This window comes from Pteronotus mesoamericanus, unplaced genomic scaffold (assembly GCF_021234165.1).
Source record: "Pteronotus mesoamericanus isolate MK-2021 breed Mesoamerican mustached bat unplaced genomic scaffold, CSHL_Meso_final scaffold_174, whole genome shotgun sequence".
Taxonomy (NCBI): Eukaryota; Metazoa; Chordata; class Mammalia; order Chiroptera; family Mormoopidae; genus Pteronotus; species Pteronotus mesoamericanus.
Genome location: NW_026555309.1, coordinates 10315855 through 10332858, shown reverse-complemented (window position 1 = coordinate 10332858; position 17004 = coordinate 10315855). Strand labels below are relative to the sequence as shown.

Here is a 17004-nt window from a genome sequence, read left to right as displayed (position 1 = left end):
GTGTGATTTCTCTGTGACCCAGCCCACTACAACAAATATAAGCACTGATTTAGAAAGTACACAGTTGTGATTATTCTGTATCCTCGGCAATTCCACGTAAAATCAAATATTTTGCAGAGTCCCTAATGATATTCTGCAAGCAAGGTGCTAGGTATTAAAGGGGACTGGGACTCAGTGGGATATCGTTCCTGCATTTAAGAAACTTTTACTTCCTTTTATTATACTTAGGGTATACACTTCAAATAGAGCACAGATGACATGCATGTGAGGTAAAGTTGTTCATCTATTATCTAGCTGTTTTGTTATAGAGTGGTCTTCCTGGGGGGAACTCGGTCAGGGGTTGGGCACTGTGTAAATTATCAGGAGAAAAACCCAGGAACAGTTTGGTATTTTCAAACAAAATAAAAAAAAATTTTCCAAAGAAAAAAAGTAATTTTTGGCAAAATGATTCTAATGGCCAGTATAGCATATAGCAGGATGCTCTTGTCTTGGATGATTCTGGAGTCCTGGTTGCATGTGAGTGAGTTCCTCATCTGAGTAATTGTAATACGAGTCACTGTGTCTCTGCACCATGGTGTTTAGAAAAATAAGGGACTTACGGTTCCAGAAGGGGGCCGTCTGCCAGTGGCTGTTGTCGTGTGTGAAGCAGGTCAGGCCAGGAAGGCTGCACTCCTCTCCCTTCCGCTGGCGTTTCTTCTCCTTCCTCTCTTTCTTCCTCCTACGGTTCTCCTTGAAAAGCTGTAGTTTGCTGTCCACTTCTTGAGCAGCCTCCCTATTCCCATAGAAGGGATTTTTTTAATGACCAGAAAGCACCTTCTTAGTTAAAAATAGTATTGTTACGAGCCTCACACAAATATTCAGACACATAATAATAGATATACAATAATCGAAGAACTTTGTTTTCCACAGAGGCCTACAAATATTATCAGCAATAGTGAGGACAAACTCATTGTGCAGCTCTCTTAGAATTCTAAGGAGCCTTAACAGCATCAATATTTAATTTCTTATTTACATGTAAACATTGATGCCAATAAATGTCAACATGAATCAGCAGATTCTGCTCGCTACCTCTTTGGATAAATGGCTTAACTTCCTGGTAGCTCAGCACCTGTCAGCCATGACCTCACCAGCTGGGTTCGATGGCTTGCATACAAGCTTTCTAAAATTCTTAGACAAATTTGACAATATAGGCTTGGGAAGAATTGTCCGGGTTTTTTTTGTTTGTTTTTTTCTTTTTGTTATTTTGGTCTTACCAGAAGAGCTCAAATTTTGTTGAGACTCAAATACTACATCCCTTTCCCATGCAAAACTTACTATTATTTTAAAAATATGTATATTTCTTCCAATTTTCAGAATTCACCATGATGCCCGGCTGCTCTATAGAACACGCAGACCTAGTCCAAAGAGGGCATCTCCCAGTCACCATGCACACAAAGCCAAGCCGTGCACAGAGGAAATCCAGGTACTACACACCCACTGGCGAGAGCACACACAGCATTAGAGGACTACTCATGGCTCCCCGAGGGGAGCCCGTGGCATCACCACGCTCGCTCGGCCAGGTGTGGGCTTGCTTTCCAGTTCTGGAGATGTATGCTTTCCCAGGCGCACCCGCTCTTTTCCAAGCCGGCCCCCTTGGAATACAGGAGTCGCTGCAGGCTTTTGGAACTGCCTAGCAGACAGTGCTTTACTCCCAGCAAATGTGGGCCACAGAGTTATAATACTTACTTGAATGGGTGGAGGTGGCTCTTTAATTTCTCTTGCTTTTTTACACCTTTCTCTTTATTGTAATAGCTACAGGCAAGAAGATGAAAAAGTGAGTCTTCATAATCATGCATTTGTTAAAGAGTTCATTTTATAAAAAGAAGGCAGTTACTTTGTTGTAACTATCTGAACTTAATGGGACTTGTGAATGGGTTTTTTTTTTGGGGGGGCGGTCTGTGTAGGTTTATGACATTTTATTTGACCTCAGTAATTTAGGTCATGACAAATATTGATCATAAATTCATTTTATTATTCTTTCTATTGGTAAGAGAGAGAAACAAGCCCAATGCTAATCAATGTAGCCTGTGCAAAAAATGAGTTTGGAAGGGAGGCTGTGGGTGGTTCCACGCTCACCTCTGCTTAGTGCAGACACATTCCTCGGGCTTCCTCCGCTTCAGGTGCCCTCTCACTTCTCTTAAATTCTTAATTTTATCTTGCAAAGCTTCAATCTGGAAAACATGCACTTCAACAGTAAAATTTCTACGGATTATCTGTGCAAGGTACCTTTATTTTCACCTTGTTTTCCATGTGCCATCGTTATAGCTGTTCATCTGAGATGATAGTTAATTTTGGAACTAACCGAGCGAAGACTATATCTGCCTCTATAATCCAATTGATGTCTTTTCATAAACATTAACAGACGTCTCTTTTGTAACTGAATTATTTTCTCACAAGGTCTTCAAACAGTCGTTGAGTTGGTCCTCATTCTTTTCTCACACTCTATTTTGTTCTTAGTCAGAACTATCACCAGAGAATGAGAAATACCTTGCTATTCTATTTTTCACATCATTATAAAAAATGGAGGGTACACACAATATGTACTACCAGTAGGGCTGGCAAGCCAGGCTTGCATTGGGATTATTCCTTCCAATCACCTAGCCATGCTCACCTCTTTATCAATGTATGCCTTGTGGTCTTTCCATGCTCTGGCCGACTGGTACAGTTCTCTCTCACAATGGATTGTATCATTTGGAAGAATAAAGCACCTGTAAAAACAAACAAGGAATGTTAGCAATAGGTCTATATTCTCCCTAGATCAGACGAGATCGGGCACATTCAGGGTGGTATGGCCATAGACAGGAGCAGGTCTTTATTCTAATATTAAAAACAATATTAGAAATAGTAGAGGGAACTTAATTGTCCTCTAAACCGTTAACTTGTATAAGCTATAGTGTGGAGCTGAGCCATAGACGAGGGTAAGTGGGAAGGTCTCCTGTCTACCGGCGGGCGAAGGACGCTGTCAGGGAGCTGCCGCCGCGAAGATCACTTGTCAAGGCAGTTTTCAGTGTTCACGTTCCCATGAAAAGAGAAAACCCCAAAACTCCAGCTTTGAAAGCCCCATCAAATATTGTAGGGAAAAAAAATGAGGTTTTCACAGTTATAATGGAAATAACTTGTTTGACAAAATGCAGTTAGAAGCAGGTTAATCATCCCATTTATTTCTTCACAAAAAGCCTGCCTGAAGTACCCCATTATGTCTCAAGCAGAGGCAGCCCCAGCAATAGAAAGCTAGTGGGTTATGAGGTCGATCGATAACATAAGAGAAAGAAATCCTGGTCTAAATCTCTGAATGACAGGCACCTGGAGACGAGTCCCAGGGATAAACCTCTTGGTAGAGTTCATGGTATCCTGCCTCCCCAAAGTGATGAAGTGAAAGACAAAGCAAAGATTTTGCCAACACAGTCCGAAAGAAATTACTTCCCTGTCTGGAGAGTGAGTCCATTTTAGTCCATTAAAGCTGTGGGGAACCATCTCCCTCCTGTCTCTGTGCCTTCCACGGCCCTCTGTGCTCCTCAGGATCTGGACAGGGGAGCTGTTCCTGCATCTAACGCCCATTCCCAACCTGCATCATCTCTCTGGCACCTTCTCCAGACCCATAGTTCTCCCTTGATCTCCGTTTAATTTCGGAGGCTGTGAGGGCAACTGCTCTGAGTCACAGCGACCACGTACCATGAAGAACCCTTACCCAGTCCAACCAATGGTTCCCCTGTTTTCTAGATGCTCACAAAGGTAATTGCTCAATAGCAGAGCTCCATGCCTGCTAAGTCAAGGTGTGACAGAATCACTCTGGCTAAATTCCCAGCTGATCAGCCTTAATGTGAAACTGAACCCAAAGCACATGTCCAAATCTACGATTGTTTGGGCTCCTTACCGCTCCTCTAACCCCTACTGTTATGTAGGCCAGCCCTCGGACTTCATATTGCTGAGTGACATATTGTAAGGGGACCAAATAGTGGTACTATGCGGAACTAAATCCCCGAGAACACATAAAGCCTTCCTACTTGTGGGTCACTCGGACGGTGGTGGGCAGGCCCACAGCATTGCCACCGTTGGCCAGCGTGGTGTCCCCATGGGCACCGCTGGCAGCTTGGCGACCTCCCGGCCCCTGGTGGCCTTCATCATGACGTTTGGCAATGTTTCTTGGCTGCAACACTTGCAATTCTTCTTCTTCCAGGTTTATGTCATATACTTCGCCTTCAAATTCGACTGACAAGGAACGTGTCTGCCGCGTGTGGACAAACCTGGGCTTGTACTCTGGAAATAGGGAAGATATGTTAACATGGCGTCCAGATGTACTTGAAGAGAGAAGAAAATGATCACCTGGCTGGAGGAGCACTTTGGAAAGGGGCACACGGTACACAGAGGAGCATTAGAATGGTGGGAGCAGCTCTCTGGATTGGCCGCTGAGAGGGGTGGGATCTAGTCCTGGCTTTGCCCCTGCACTGTGGTGTGAAGGCCTCATGCCTCACGCCCTTCAACCCTCCAGGGAGGGGAGACCTGGGTGTTCACTAGATCCTTTCCACTAATGGTGGCTGTGAAGGTCCACAGTGAGTTTCCAACATGAACTGCTAAGGCAGTTTGAATAAAATAATAGCCCCCATTATGGTATTAATAATGGTGACTATCTTTTTACCTTTTGCTATATATTGTTCATCTCATACTCATCTCTAATCTACAATCTTGGAAGGCAGGTATTATGATAAATCTTTAAAATATCGGATTATCCAAACAGGCTAGTGAATTTGGTGTTATTTTATGGATGAGAAAACTGAAGCCCTGAACATTACCCCTATTTTGCAAGGTTATGGAGCGAGGTTCAGATATTATGTAATTCAGAGTCTAAAAACTAAAAGAGTCTTCCTCCTATCTTAGGACGCTTTTTCAAAAAGGCAAATATCATAGACACCTGCTATCTGCACAAATAATAGAGGGTCACTCTAAGAAAAATTAAATTTGGCAAACGCTTCCGTCAGCCAACTGACACTTAACACCTGGCAGATGGAGGGTCATGTCAGGGGGAGGCCAGCTTGTCTTCTGGCCACTCCAGGCCACTGTCAAGGCTCGTAGTGTGCTGGGCCCGAGCCTTAACATGCAAACATTGGTCCCTGCTAATCAGATGCACATAGGCTCTGTGGGGCATGGGCACGGGCCTTTCACCCTAGAACAGGGAGAGGGGGAGCTCACTGGCTGTGCAATCAGAGCTGCCCCTCTCTCTGCACAATCCTGCTCCGAGGGCAGTTTCCAGACAAGGACGTGCCTCCTGATCTCAAATATACAGGACTCCACGTGGCTTGAACAAGTACCCCAGGCTTCTTTAGTTTGTGCTCCGTAATGAAAAATCAATGTGCTTTGTGGACAGCCCGTGGGAGCGACATCCAGCTTCCTGGGTGAGAGGAGGCTGCCCCTACCTCTCAGCTGAACATGGCCATCAGTTTCTGTTAAAGGATCGTGTCAGCGGTCCTTGTCCTTTGTGGGTTTTCCATTTGATATCTTCATGTGAAACATGAAACTGGGCATTTGCTCTCAGGGAGGAAAGAAAAAAATCTCCCAAATTAATGGCTCTCAGCCTTTTGAGTTATTAATGCTTTTCATAATTTGTTGGAAGTTATGAACAAACAGAAAAATATGCATGTACACATAGAATACACTTAAAATTTTGGATACGATGTCAGGGGGCTCACGATCTCCTAAAGTCCATCTGTGGAATTCAGGATAAAAAAAATTCCATTTTAAGGACTTCCACTGTTCTAGTGAATGAGTTGGTTTCCTAATTGTGGACACAGAATTGAATTTAATGTATCTTGGTGATTTCCAAACCAGCATAGAAAGGAATGACCACAGAAATGAGTCACTGTTTATGTTCTGCCACTAGGTGGCAGTAGACACCCATTCTTTTATGGACAGTACAGGACTGGGTTTTCCTGTTTGTATCATTGTAGCAATCTCTGATAAGACTTTTTATAAAGAAAATAACTGGGCAGTGATTTTCACACTGAATTCAACTATTTTGTCTCTGTCAGTCAATATATATTTAAAAAAATATATTTCCCTAAAACAGATATGCCTTTAAAAATAATATTTATGTTTTTCCTATTAGTTAAATGAATAAGCACTGAAACCTTGGATTTCTTTCTTTTTCTCTCTTTTTTTTAAAGCATCATAAGGCAGACAAATCAGCACATTACATTAACATAAGACAATGTAACATAAGATAACCAACCTGAACTATGTACCTTTTACCCCTTGATAGCTCTTATGTGCGTGTTGTATGGGTTTTGTATCTGGTGCTTTTACTGAATAGACAGGGTCCGGCAGAAGTAACCCCTGCTTGAGTGTGGATGGTAGAGTAATAATATGGGGTGTAATAATTTATAGTTTTAATCTGAATATTTCACCTAAAATGTCATATTGGTGTGCTTGAGTGTGACATTGTTATGTTACAGAATTTATATGTTTTAGATTTTGTAATAAAAAAGGGACATTATTTGTGCCAGCCCTTCTATTTGTATTCTATGGTTAGTTGAAAATATTCACAAAGCAAAAACTCAATTTATCTTAGCTTTTGTATTATAGACAGAATGATTATTCACTTCTAGTCCTAAAACTATGCATTGCTAATAGCTAAAATGTGGACGGAGCAAGCCTTTCCTCTCTGCCGCGTCCATCCCCAAAAGCCTTGGCCCGCCTCTGAGACGGTCCCCGCCTGTGCCTTACTCGGAGTCCCCTCGTTTCTCAGGAACTGCCTTTGACTCTTCCTCTGGCTCCTGCTGGCTCGATAGCCAGACTCCCCACAATTGCACTCTTTGTCCTTGCTGTGGAAGCCGCGGGAGTAGAGGTTCCGCGTGCTCTGCCTGACGGTGAGCAGGTCACCGGATCCTTTGCACTTGTGAATTCGAAGCTTGCCCGATGTATCCTCGATGCACTGCCACTTCTGCAAAAGCCAACCAGGTGTTTTTTATTAAGCGCTGCTGCTTTGGTTCTGAGAAGCCCTGGCAACCCCATTAGAGAGAGTGCATGAAGAAAGGCCAGCTTTTAAGAGGCCCTGCACTACGTCGGCTCCCAGACCTCCTTCACTGCAGGCAAATACAGATGACAACCAAATCATTGGAAATCAGGACTACCTCAATGACACCAGAGCCAAAAACCGATATATAAATCCTCAGCATCCAGACTAAACAGAGTCTTGAATGAAACACGTAAGAGCCCCGCATTCACCAGGCCACAGAGCACGGCCGTGAGGGCTGTTTTCCCCAGGCCCCTCTTCCTCTGGAAAAACAAACGTGGCTGCTTTGTTCTCAGCCCCTGAATTTCTAATGCGAGCTAGAGAAGAGTGGCACAGGAGCAAGACAGAGATGACTTTAATCTGAGTCCATCCCAGGGCGAGCCAACTTTCACACAGCTCAGACACATCCGGTTTTCCTTTGTGCCTTCCCTTATCCTGCTACTGACACTGCACACGCAGCAGAGAAGCTGCTCCTGAAGAGACATGGTCCACCTTCCCAAGAGGCACGCACGGGGAGCAGGCACTGGGTTTTCTGGTTGGACTCTGATCAGGATGCTGCAGATGTAAAGTACAGCATAGGGATGTAGACAATAATATCATAACTAGGTATGGTGCTGGGTACTGGAAATAGCAGTGGGAGCACTTTGTAAAGTATATGGTTGTCTAACTGCTATGCTGTGTACCTGAAACTAATACAAAATATTGACTGTAAACTGTGGTTTTAAAAAATGTTTTTAAAAAGCCCTGGCTGGTGTGGCTCAGTGGATTGTGGGCTGGCCTGTGAACCAAATGGTCGCTAGTTCGATTCCCAGACGAGGCTCATGCCTGGGTTGCAGGTCAGGTCCCCTGATAGGGGGCATGCAAGAGGCAACCGCACACAGATGTTTTTCTCCCTCTCTTCCTCCCATCCCCTCTCTCTTAAAAAAAAGAAAAGAAAATTTTGCCTGGCCCTGGCCGAGTAGTTCAGTTGGTTAGAGTGTTGTCCTGATATGCCAAGGTTGTGGGTTCCATCCTCAGTTAGGGTACATACGAGAATTAACCAGTGAATGCATGAACAAGTGGAACAACAAATCATTATCTGTCTGTCTCTCTCCCCCACCTCCTCTAAAATCAATAAAAAAAATCTACCCCAAAGCTTTCCAAATAAAAAAGACTGTTGCAGATACTGCCGGCTTAACGCTGGACAACTCAGCAATCGGTCTCAGTATTCCTATTTCTTGAGAATCAATCTGGCTGAAATAATAGTGCTTCATGTGGGGGTCCTTTCATAAGATCTTCCATATCTGAAAGACCTAATTATCATCCTTTTACTTTTTATTTCCCCCTTCTCCCTTCCTAAAATGTTAATTGGAGAAGCAGAAAAAAATATTGGCCTTAATTTTAAGCTCATCACAGTTGTTACAAAATGCTATAGTGTAGTATTATCAAAGCTCTTTTTTTCCCTTTCCTTATGTGAATATCACCAGTGTGTAATTATTTACAAATGCTTTTCTTTAAACAGATACATTTCTAACCTGTGGCCAAAGCAATAATAATTATAAAATTATGTGTTTGTTTTGCCAGTTATATATTTTCACATATATGTTAAAATAAATACAAAATTATTAAATAAAAGATGTTCTTTTATGCACCACATAAAGCCTCACATAGCCACTTGTTGTACCTGTACTATACTTTGGGTAACTTGTCGATTTCCAAGTGTTTTAAAGCAAGGTTAAGTTTGGATAAGGGTCTCAGATGGCTTGGTCGGCAGATGAATGTCACTCACTCATGGACAAAATGGTGTGAACCATTCACAGTGGACCAAGGTTCAGAACCACAGTTTGTTTTCTCTTACCAGAGCCATCTGCCTTTAGTTAAAGTGTTGAATTATCTGTTGCCTTTGAATTTCTACCATATTGTTCCCAAATCCCAGATATAGAGAACCAGTTCTGTGATTTTAATTTAGCCCCATACACTCTTAGTGTTACTGAATTTTTTTGATTACTCAAGCCACATCAAGTTACACCCTTTTTTTGTGGCTTGGATGGAATGCCTGGGAAGTACATCTCCATCCTGAAAGGCGGAGCTCAAGAGACAAGGCAATTAACTACCTATTTACAAAGCCATGAAAAAGCAATGCAAATAAGAACAGTCTAAGGATTCACTAAGGTAGAGATGATTTAACTAGAAGCAAACAAACAAAACCCCAAAATGTGAAGTCAGCTTGATGAGGCACACTAAATTAGGTTAGAACAATGATTTTCACACTTGACTCTACAGTAGGATTTTCAAAAGCTCCCCTGGTGATTTTAATGTATAGTTGGTGTTAAGAAGCACTGCTTTAGATTTGCAAAGTCTGGTTCCTGGACCTCTCTGCAGCTGGTTCCCATAAGGATGGCTAAGTAGTGCAGACGGATGAGTCTTTGAGAAGGCTGTAGTATTCTTGAGTGTGGGTGTGATAGGAATCTTGTGTGAGAAAACGTCTCCAGGCAATTGGTGAAACACTGCCAGCTCATCTATACTGGAAAAACTAAGAGTAACCCACTTTTCTCACTCTCTCTCCACAGATAGTTGACTAGTGACAGATCTGAGTCTTCCTATGCTCTTAGCTGAAAACTGCTTGTGCCTTCCCATGGTGTTTGCCTTCTTGGGTGGAGACCAGTGCCGTTGGGCCTGTGTTTGTGACACTCCCAGATGTGCCCAGTTAGCTTGAGGAGGTGCCCTGAAACGTCCTCAGAAACTCAACTACAACTCCATTAAGAAATAATTACATGCCACATAGAATTTTTCCTGGTGAAAAGTGTCATCAAAATAAGCGACAACCTTTCATAGCTCCATAAAGTTTGGGAATCAGTGGTGCTTGTGGATCTGTCTTAAATCCAAATGGCTTGACACATATCTGTCCACCTAGGTGATCTCTACCTCAAGTGTTCAAAAACTGAGAGTCGACTACTTAACGCCCATAGTAGCTAAAGAGGCAGTCAGTGGGCTCCCAACTCAAGCCAAATACAATCTTACAAAGAGTTCTATCTTCTATCGGACAGAAAAATATGGCTAACTTTATTCTTGAAAAGTAATAGCTTTATGTCTTTTTGTGGTCCCAACTTATATCAACATTAGTATAAGCATTAATTCTTAAAACACACAACTATGGTGAAAACCTGCCTTTTTGATAACCACAACACATTAAAAAATTCTCCCATTTTTTTTTTTTTAATCTTGGCCTGGAAGAGCTGAGGGTACAAGCTGATGCTTGTAGAACACAAAAGCGTAGGCAGAATCTTCAGTGACTTAGCCTATTTGGAATACAACCTGCATTTTTCCATTAGCCAAATTCCTGCTGACTTCCTATGGGACAGAGATGAAAGGAAAGGCTGTTTCCTTCCTGAAGAGCTGAATTTAACCATACCTGAGATCTGGGACCGTCCTTAGCACTGATAATGCATGTGCAAAATCAAATATACATACATATATGCATGTATAGGTACAAACATGCCCACTCACATATACCCACATACACTTCATGTATACAAATACCTACCCACATTCTTGTATTAAAACAAGAGGCATGGACAAAGATGCCAATTACTTTCTATACCATGAACCCTTTGAACAAATCCTAGACCTTATTTGATAGAGTAATTAGCTAGAGACTTTGAAAATCTTCTTAGTGGCAAGTGTTCTGGGAATTTTAATGAAATGTAATTGCCACTCATTTACCACAGTCATTTTAGTGTTCGATATCATGACAATTTTTATGGCTGAGCAATAAAACCCTGAAATAGCTGCAGCTAAAATGGTCACCTTACTTAGTGCATTATGGAGTGAGGCGAAGAAAGACAGTTTTTAAAAGAATTGCTCTGAAACTCATGCCGCATGCCATTCAAATGGTCAAAATCGTGAGAGGGTTTTGCACTGCAGAAGAGTTTCAGGAAATCAGATGGAGGCAGGAACGCAGGTGAGGCAGCTGCCAATGGGACTTAGAGGCAGCCTCAGGAACAGCCTTTAACAAGTGCCCTTGCAGAAGTACTGATGTCACATTGTCTCACTTTTATCCACACTCTTGAAGTTTATCAGTAAAAGCCATTCATTACCAAATCCAATTTTCCCCAGCTTCTCTGACCACTCATTCCTTCTGCAAATTCTTTTCCTGCTGTGCGTCAAGATCGCCGGAGCCTCCTCCTGCCTCTCGGGCTTAGCCACTTAGAATGCATTCATAGGTCTGCACACCTACATATGCGTAAGGTGCTAGATTAAACTATTTAAATAATTTCTTAAATTATTATTATTTTATTTTAGCCTTTCCAACTACACTGGAACTTGGGATTAATGGCAAAAGCCATGTCTCATACTCCTGAATCGTGCCCTGTTAGCTCAGTTTCAAATCTCTCTGTTTAGTAATTATTTCTTAGCATTTTTGATTGATTACATATACCTGTAGGTTAATAACGCCTGATGAGGAAAGGAAGGCTGACTATTTTGGTACAAGGATTCCTGTGTGCAGCTAGTTTGGTGGAATCACACCTAATGAGAAATATGTCAAATGCCTTTCAGGTAATTTGGTTTAACACCATCATCAGCACCGTCATTAGCACTAGCTATTGAACTCTTTACTGGATGCCAGGTACTGGTCGAGAACACATACAAATTTATTCATTTAATCTTCACAACGACCTAATGTGCTGCCATAATTCATTTATTATAGCCGTGACTATCATCTATATTCTGCTTGGGATTTGGGAATGGCATTTTATACCCATATTAATGTGGCTTAGTGGAAAAAAATCTAGACTTTCAAGCTAGAAAAGACTGGATTTGAATGTCAGCTTTATCACATTGGTGTGTGGCCTCGAGCAAGCCAGCTAAACTAAGCTTTTGCGTGGTCCTAAGCCTTAGAGATAACATAAAGGAAGGACTCAGCAAGTGTTAGGAGCTGTTATTATCATCATCATCATACATACACAGTTACACAGTTTATTACTCAAAGATTTTGACTTAATGTAAACAGGATGAGAGGTAGCTGTTTTTAATGGACATAAGTATTAGATTAGAGATCTGAAGACCTCGATTTTATTTTATTTTTTTTTCCTGCTAACTTTATGGCCTGGAGCAAATTGCAGTACCTCATTTTTTTTCTAGATTCCATACCTGGTAAAATAATACTTGCTCCTCATAGCCTCAAGAATATGTCATGAGAATAAAGTGTTGAATGTTTTTGAAGTTCTTAGGTAAAGATGCCCCTATGAATCCAGAGCAGTACCACTATAATTGACCTTGAAAAGTAGTTATCCAATCCTTGGGTAAGTTAATGTTTCTTGGGGATAAACTGTGTGTAATACAGTAATTATTTAGGGGGAGACTGGGGCTTTGAATCACACATCTCTGTTTGAACTTATACTTGTCATCTTTAGAGCTGTGTGTCTTTGGTCAAGTTACTTTCCCATTTCAGTTTGTCTCTTCATATTTAAAATGGAAATAACAGCTACTGTATTTTTATAGTTTTCAGGTATAAATGGTCCATGTAAAATATTAGGTGATGATAGAACTCTAGTTATTTTCCTTTCCAGAGGGACCACTAGGTAATCATAGTTTCTACATTTTGAATTGCATATATTTCTCAGCTTGCTTAAAAATGTTCTATATTCTTATTTATACCAACTTATGCCCATTTTCATGAGTAAAAAACAAAAAATTTGGCTGTAAATTTCTCCAATGTACACTGCAATGAAAGCTGAATTTTACATACACACACACACACACACACACAAACACATGCAGATTATTTCTCTGTTGTTGTATATCCTATTATGTGAATTTGGTCATAATGCAGGTAAAATCACATTCTCTGAAATGTAACAAACATACAGCAATTTTCCAATAAACCAATTATGCTTCAGGCCAGTACCAACAGCATGCAAAGCAGCTGCCTCCATGTGGGCATGTGTTTAGAATTTTTATCTCAACGCTAGGGAATATAAGAAGACCATATAAATGTCCTTGTTCAGATGGATACTTAGCTCTAGCTGTTCTCAATTTTTTTCACAAATATGAAACAGAATTACTCGTGCCAAGGAGATTTTTCTCCTCTTTCCTTTAAGCTGGGGTGAGAGGGATAGAGGGAGAAAAAGTGGAAAGGAAGGAGAAGCAGAAAAGAGGGAGCATGTTTCCTCCTCTATATTTTATTCTCGATATTATTTGTAAAAGTCAGTGTTGGAATGTTGGAAGAAGTGTAGTTCTTGCAGGTCAGGGAAAAATAAAATTTGTGAATTGACCTTGGCCAATAATCCATAGCCAGCATTGGTGAGTGCTTGCTATATGCCAGGCACTTAATATTTAATAGAGCTAACCTTCGTAGCAGCCCTTGGCAGCAGGTACTATTATTCTGCCCATTTTACAGATAAAGAAAACGGAGGCAGAATTAGGTTAAGTAGCTTGCCCATGTCACATACCAAGAAAGTGATGGACCTGAGGTGCAATCCTAAGGCACCTTCACCAGGGCACCAGTAAACACAGAGAAAGGTTTGGGACAGAGCGTGAGGTGTTAGGTGGGCATGGGTTGAGGGACAGCCTTGGGGAAGGCAGAAGCAACTGCTAACATGCAGGAGAGAAAGTTACATTTAAGGGGCAGGGAGGAGGGAAACCTGACCTGAGCGGGCTGTGTTAGGGAGTTGTGGCATAAATTAAACAGGGCAGGGCCGTGGCATGTAGTTTAGTAGTACTGCATGTCCTTATGTTTATGTCTCTGACTTGTTGCGAGCATCATTAGATATGGTTTGACATTTAACCCTGCAGTTTGTATTTTGAAAAATGCACAGAAGCCAAGGCATCGAAGTAGATACACAGCTGCTCCGCGCAGGTTGAGGAGGGGAGGAGGCAAGGTTTAGAGGCTGAGCTGTCCACACCAGGGCCTCGTGCAGGTGAAAGTCCAGCCAGAGGACAGCACTGGGGCTCAGCCCTTCTGGCCGTGCCCTCTGGAGTCAGGAGAACCTGGGGAAATGTCTCCGAGCCACGCTGTGACTTTAACCAGGGCTCAGTGAGTTTCTGGAAACAGGCCGTCAATTTCTGGCAAACCAACAATTCTAGCCAGATCTTGCTGGTAAATGTCTTTTATTTCTGCTCTGCACCTGGTCACAAAAGGTCTGAGGGATAATTTTGGGATGAGAACATAAATCCTGGAGCTAAACCAGTTACACTCAACAGGTTACATTCTCATTTCCTCTGCTTGAAGCTGGGATCCTTTTAGAATTTTACAAATCTGATTTTATATTGATACAAACGTAGAAAAGCAAACTACATTGCAAAGATGCTGGAACTCAACGATTCCACAAAAGGAAATGGCATTTGATGTATATAAATGAAACATTTTTTCCTCTTAAATGACAGAACATATGTAAAATGTACTTCAGAATTGCATGCACAGGGAATTTCTTTTTTATGTAACTCCTATTTAAGGAGTCAATATCTGTACCTAGGTGAAAAAGGAAAAATGATATTCACCTACATAAATGATTCTCAATCTTGGCTCCTCATAGGAATCACTCAGGAACTTGAAAAACAAGATCCAAAACAAAAACCACCACCACTGATGCCTGGGTCCCCAGGATCTGATTTAATTTGTCTGGAGGAGGCCCCGAACGGCTCCATTTCCAAAGGCACCTTGTGAGGCTAACAGGCAGCCACAGGTGAGAACCATTGGCTTAGATGCTGTGAGTGGGTCCTAAACCCATGGCTTCAGCCAGGCAAATGCCATTTATAATATCAAAGGGAACTCATCTACTGTCTTATCTTTCTGCATGTTCTGGGGAAGAAAAGAAAGAACATGACATGAAGAGGTATAGGTTCTGACTTCGGGTTTGTATTTAGCTTAAGTCTTCTGGCTCTAAATTTCCTTATTAGGAAAATGGTATCATTCAACTAGAAAATTTCTAAGATCCCTGCTACCTCCGGCATTCTCTCATTCAAGGCCTGAGGTTCTTAACCTTATTGAAAAATACTGATGCCGTGGCCTCACCTCCAGACACGGTAATCCGGTAGGTCTGGGCGAGGCTGTACATCAATAGTTTCAAAAGCTCCCCAGGTGATTCTGATGTGCAACCAGAATTGAGCATCACTGGTCATGTTCTCTGTTGAACCAAAGTCTCCTTAGCCAGAAGTTGAGATTTGCACATCAGTGTGTGAATGTGTGTGTAGTGTGTCTGTACCTAAATGTGCTAGGGGTGTAATTCCAACTGAGCGGGGTGGGCATTTACACTCAGCCTTGTATTAATTCAGGAACATGGAAGTAATACACACACCTATGTCCACACTGTCTTATTTAGATCCTGCTGGTTGTTCTGCTCAAACTGTGGGGAAGGGATGCCAAATGTCTGGGATTCCAGCCCAGTCCACTGCTTGCCGGCTTTCTAGGAATGAACATCACAGGTGAGATGGCCTGGCCCAACACCACCACCCCACATTCGCAGACTGCTTCCCAGTTCATCCAGCCCTGGACACACATGGTATCACTTTATCCTCCTGAGACTGATTAAGTTTCCTCATTTTAGAGATAGAAAACCTAAAATGCAGGAGAAATGAACTCTCTGGCCCAAGAACACACCACTAAAAAGCAGGGGATGCCAATCTTCTAACCCAACTTTGTGATTTCAGTTTGTCTTTTAAAAGTTTGCTTTACTTGCTGCATCCACATTGATCCCACCACACAATCCTTAGGAGACCAGGCACTGAGGTGTGATGGGAGGGGGTCATACACCATCTCTTTGAGGATGAGGAGTGAATAGAACGGGGCTAACCATGCTTATTTTTCCTCTGCACCCCATGGAGGGTCAAACCAAAGAGCAGATTGTGTTGCCTTTGAATGAAGGCAGTTACCCTTGGTTTAAGAAAGGGACAGGGCACAGCCCAGGTGTGAAATCAATGGCAAGAGATTCCAAACAAGTTAGTTCTATCCTCATCTGTCACCTTGATCCTGAACAATACCATCTCATTATTCTGGACTTTTCTCTTCCTTCTTAAAAACTCAATGATATTGTAACTAAAAAGATAATCTTCAAAGTAACCCGACAGGGCAAAAAAGGCCAAAATATAAAGATTCCATAGATCACAACTGAACTACGCCAGGTTTGACCTACAGATTCAGTGATCACCTTAAGGAGGCTCAATGCTTTCTTGAAGTTCTCAGACTCTTAAAGATTCCTTGTTCCATGACTGCAGGCTCTTCTGCAAGAGATCACTGCTAAGTCCTCATATGTCCATGCGCTAGAACCTAAATTCAAACTGCTTAACACAGAAATAAAGCAGCAGAGGAAAATTCCAGGGAGCCAGCTAGTGAAGCATTTCATGGGGGCAAGCCAAGTTTTGAAAAATATGAAGGAGCAAAGTGAAGTTTTCAACATAGCACATGCATTTAGCACACACAGAGAGCTTGGGCCTAAGTACCATAATCGAGTTTATGCTCCATTTGCCCTTTAGATCATACACTCAAATTTCAGCACAAGCCCTATGGAGAGGTTTGCAAAATTGAACACTGAAAGGTAGGCAGTGTGCCATATTCTCAAATGGTGATAATGCTTGCCACATACAGGGCTAAAACAGTAACAAGATCATCCATTTGCATGAGACATATTTAACACTAAACATTTCTAGCTACTGAATACAAGTAAGTGAGCCTATTGAGCCTGGTGTGTAGAAACCATTCTAGAGCTACAAAACAATTCGGAGGTCTTAGTCATAATAATACTTAGAGCTTCCATAAGAAGGATTTGAAGACTTCAAATTAAAATATAATGAATAGGTCTAAGTTTCTCCTCTAAACACTTGAAAATTAAGACTCACTAGGATGCCATGAAGGCCTGGTGTTATCCCTTCATTCAACAACCTCCCCCCCCCCTTTTCTATTTCAAAGGAATCCCTGTGTACAAAAGGCATGAGGAAATACAGAGAGCAGGCGGATCAAGTTGTTTATTTTGAATGTCTCTTCA

At 41.9% G+C, this 17004-nt stretch overlaps 1 protein-coding gene across 1 annotated transcript in view; it reads right to left on the bottom strand.

The window, feature by feature from the left end:
- Positions 1-17004, bottom strand: part of SULF1 (sulfatase 1) — a 158797-nt gene that overhangs the window by 19420 nt on the left and 122373 nt on the right. The window contains exons 13-18 of the mRNA XM_054590235.1: positions 6757-6973; positions 4044-4296; positions 2651-2747; positions 2116-2210; positions 1726-1791; positions 600-772 (exon numbers count right to left, since the gene is read on the bottom strand). Of these exons, the coding sequence (XP_054446210.1) occupies positions 600-772; positions 1726-1791; positions 2116-2210; positions 2651-2747; positions 4044-4296; positions 6757-6973 (901 nt within the window). The remainder of the gene's footprint in view (positions 1-599; positions 773-1725; positions 1792-2115; positions 2211-2650; positions 2748-4043; positions 4297-6756; positions 6974-17004) is intronic.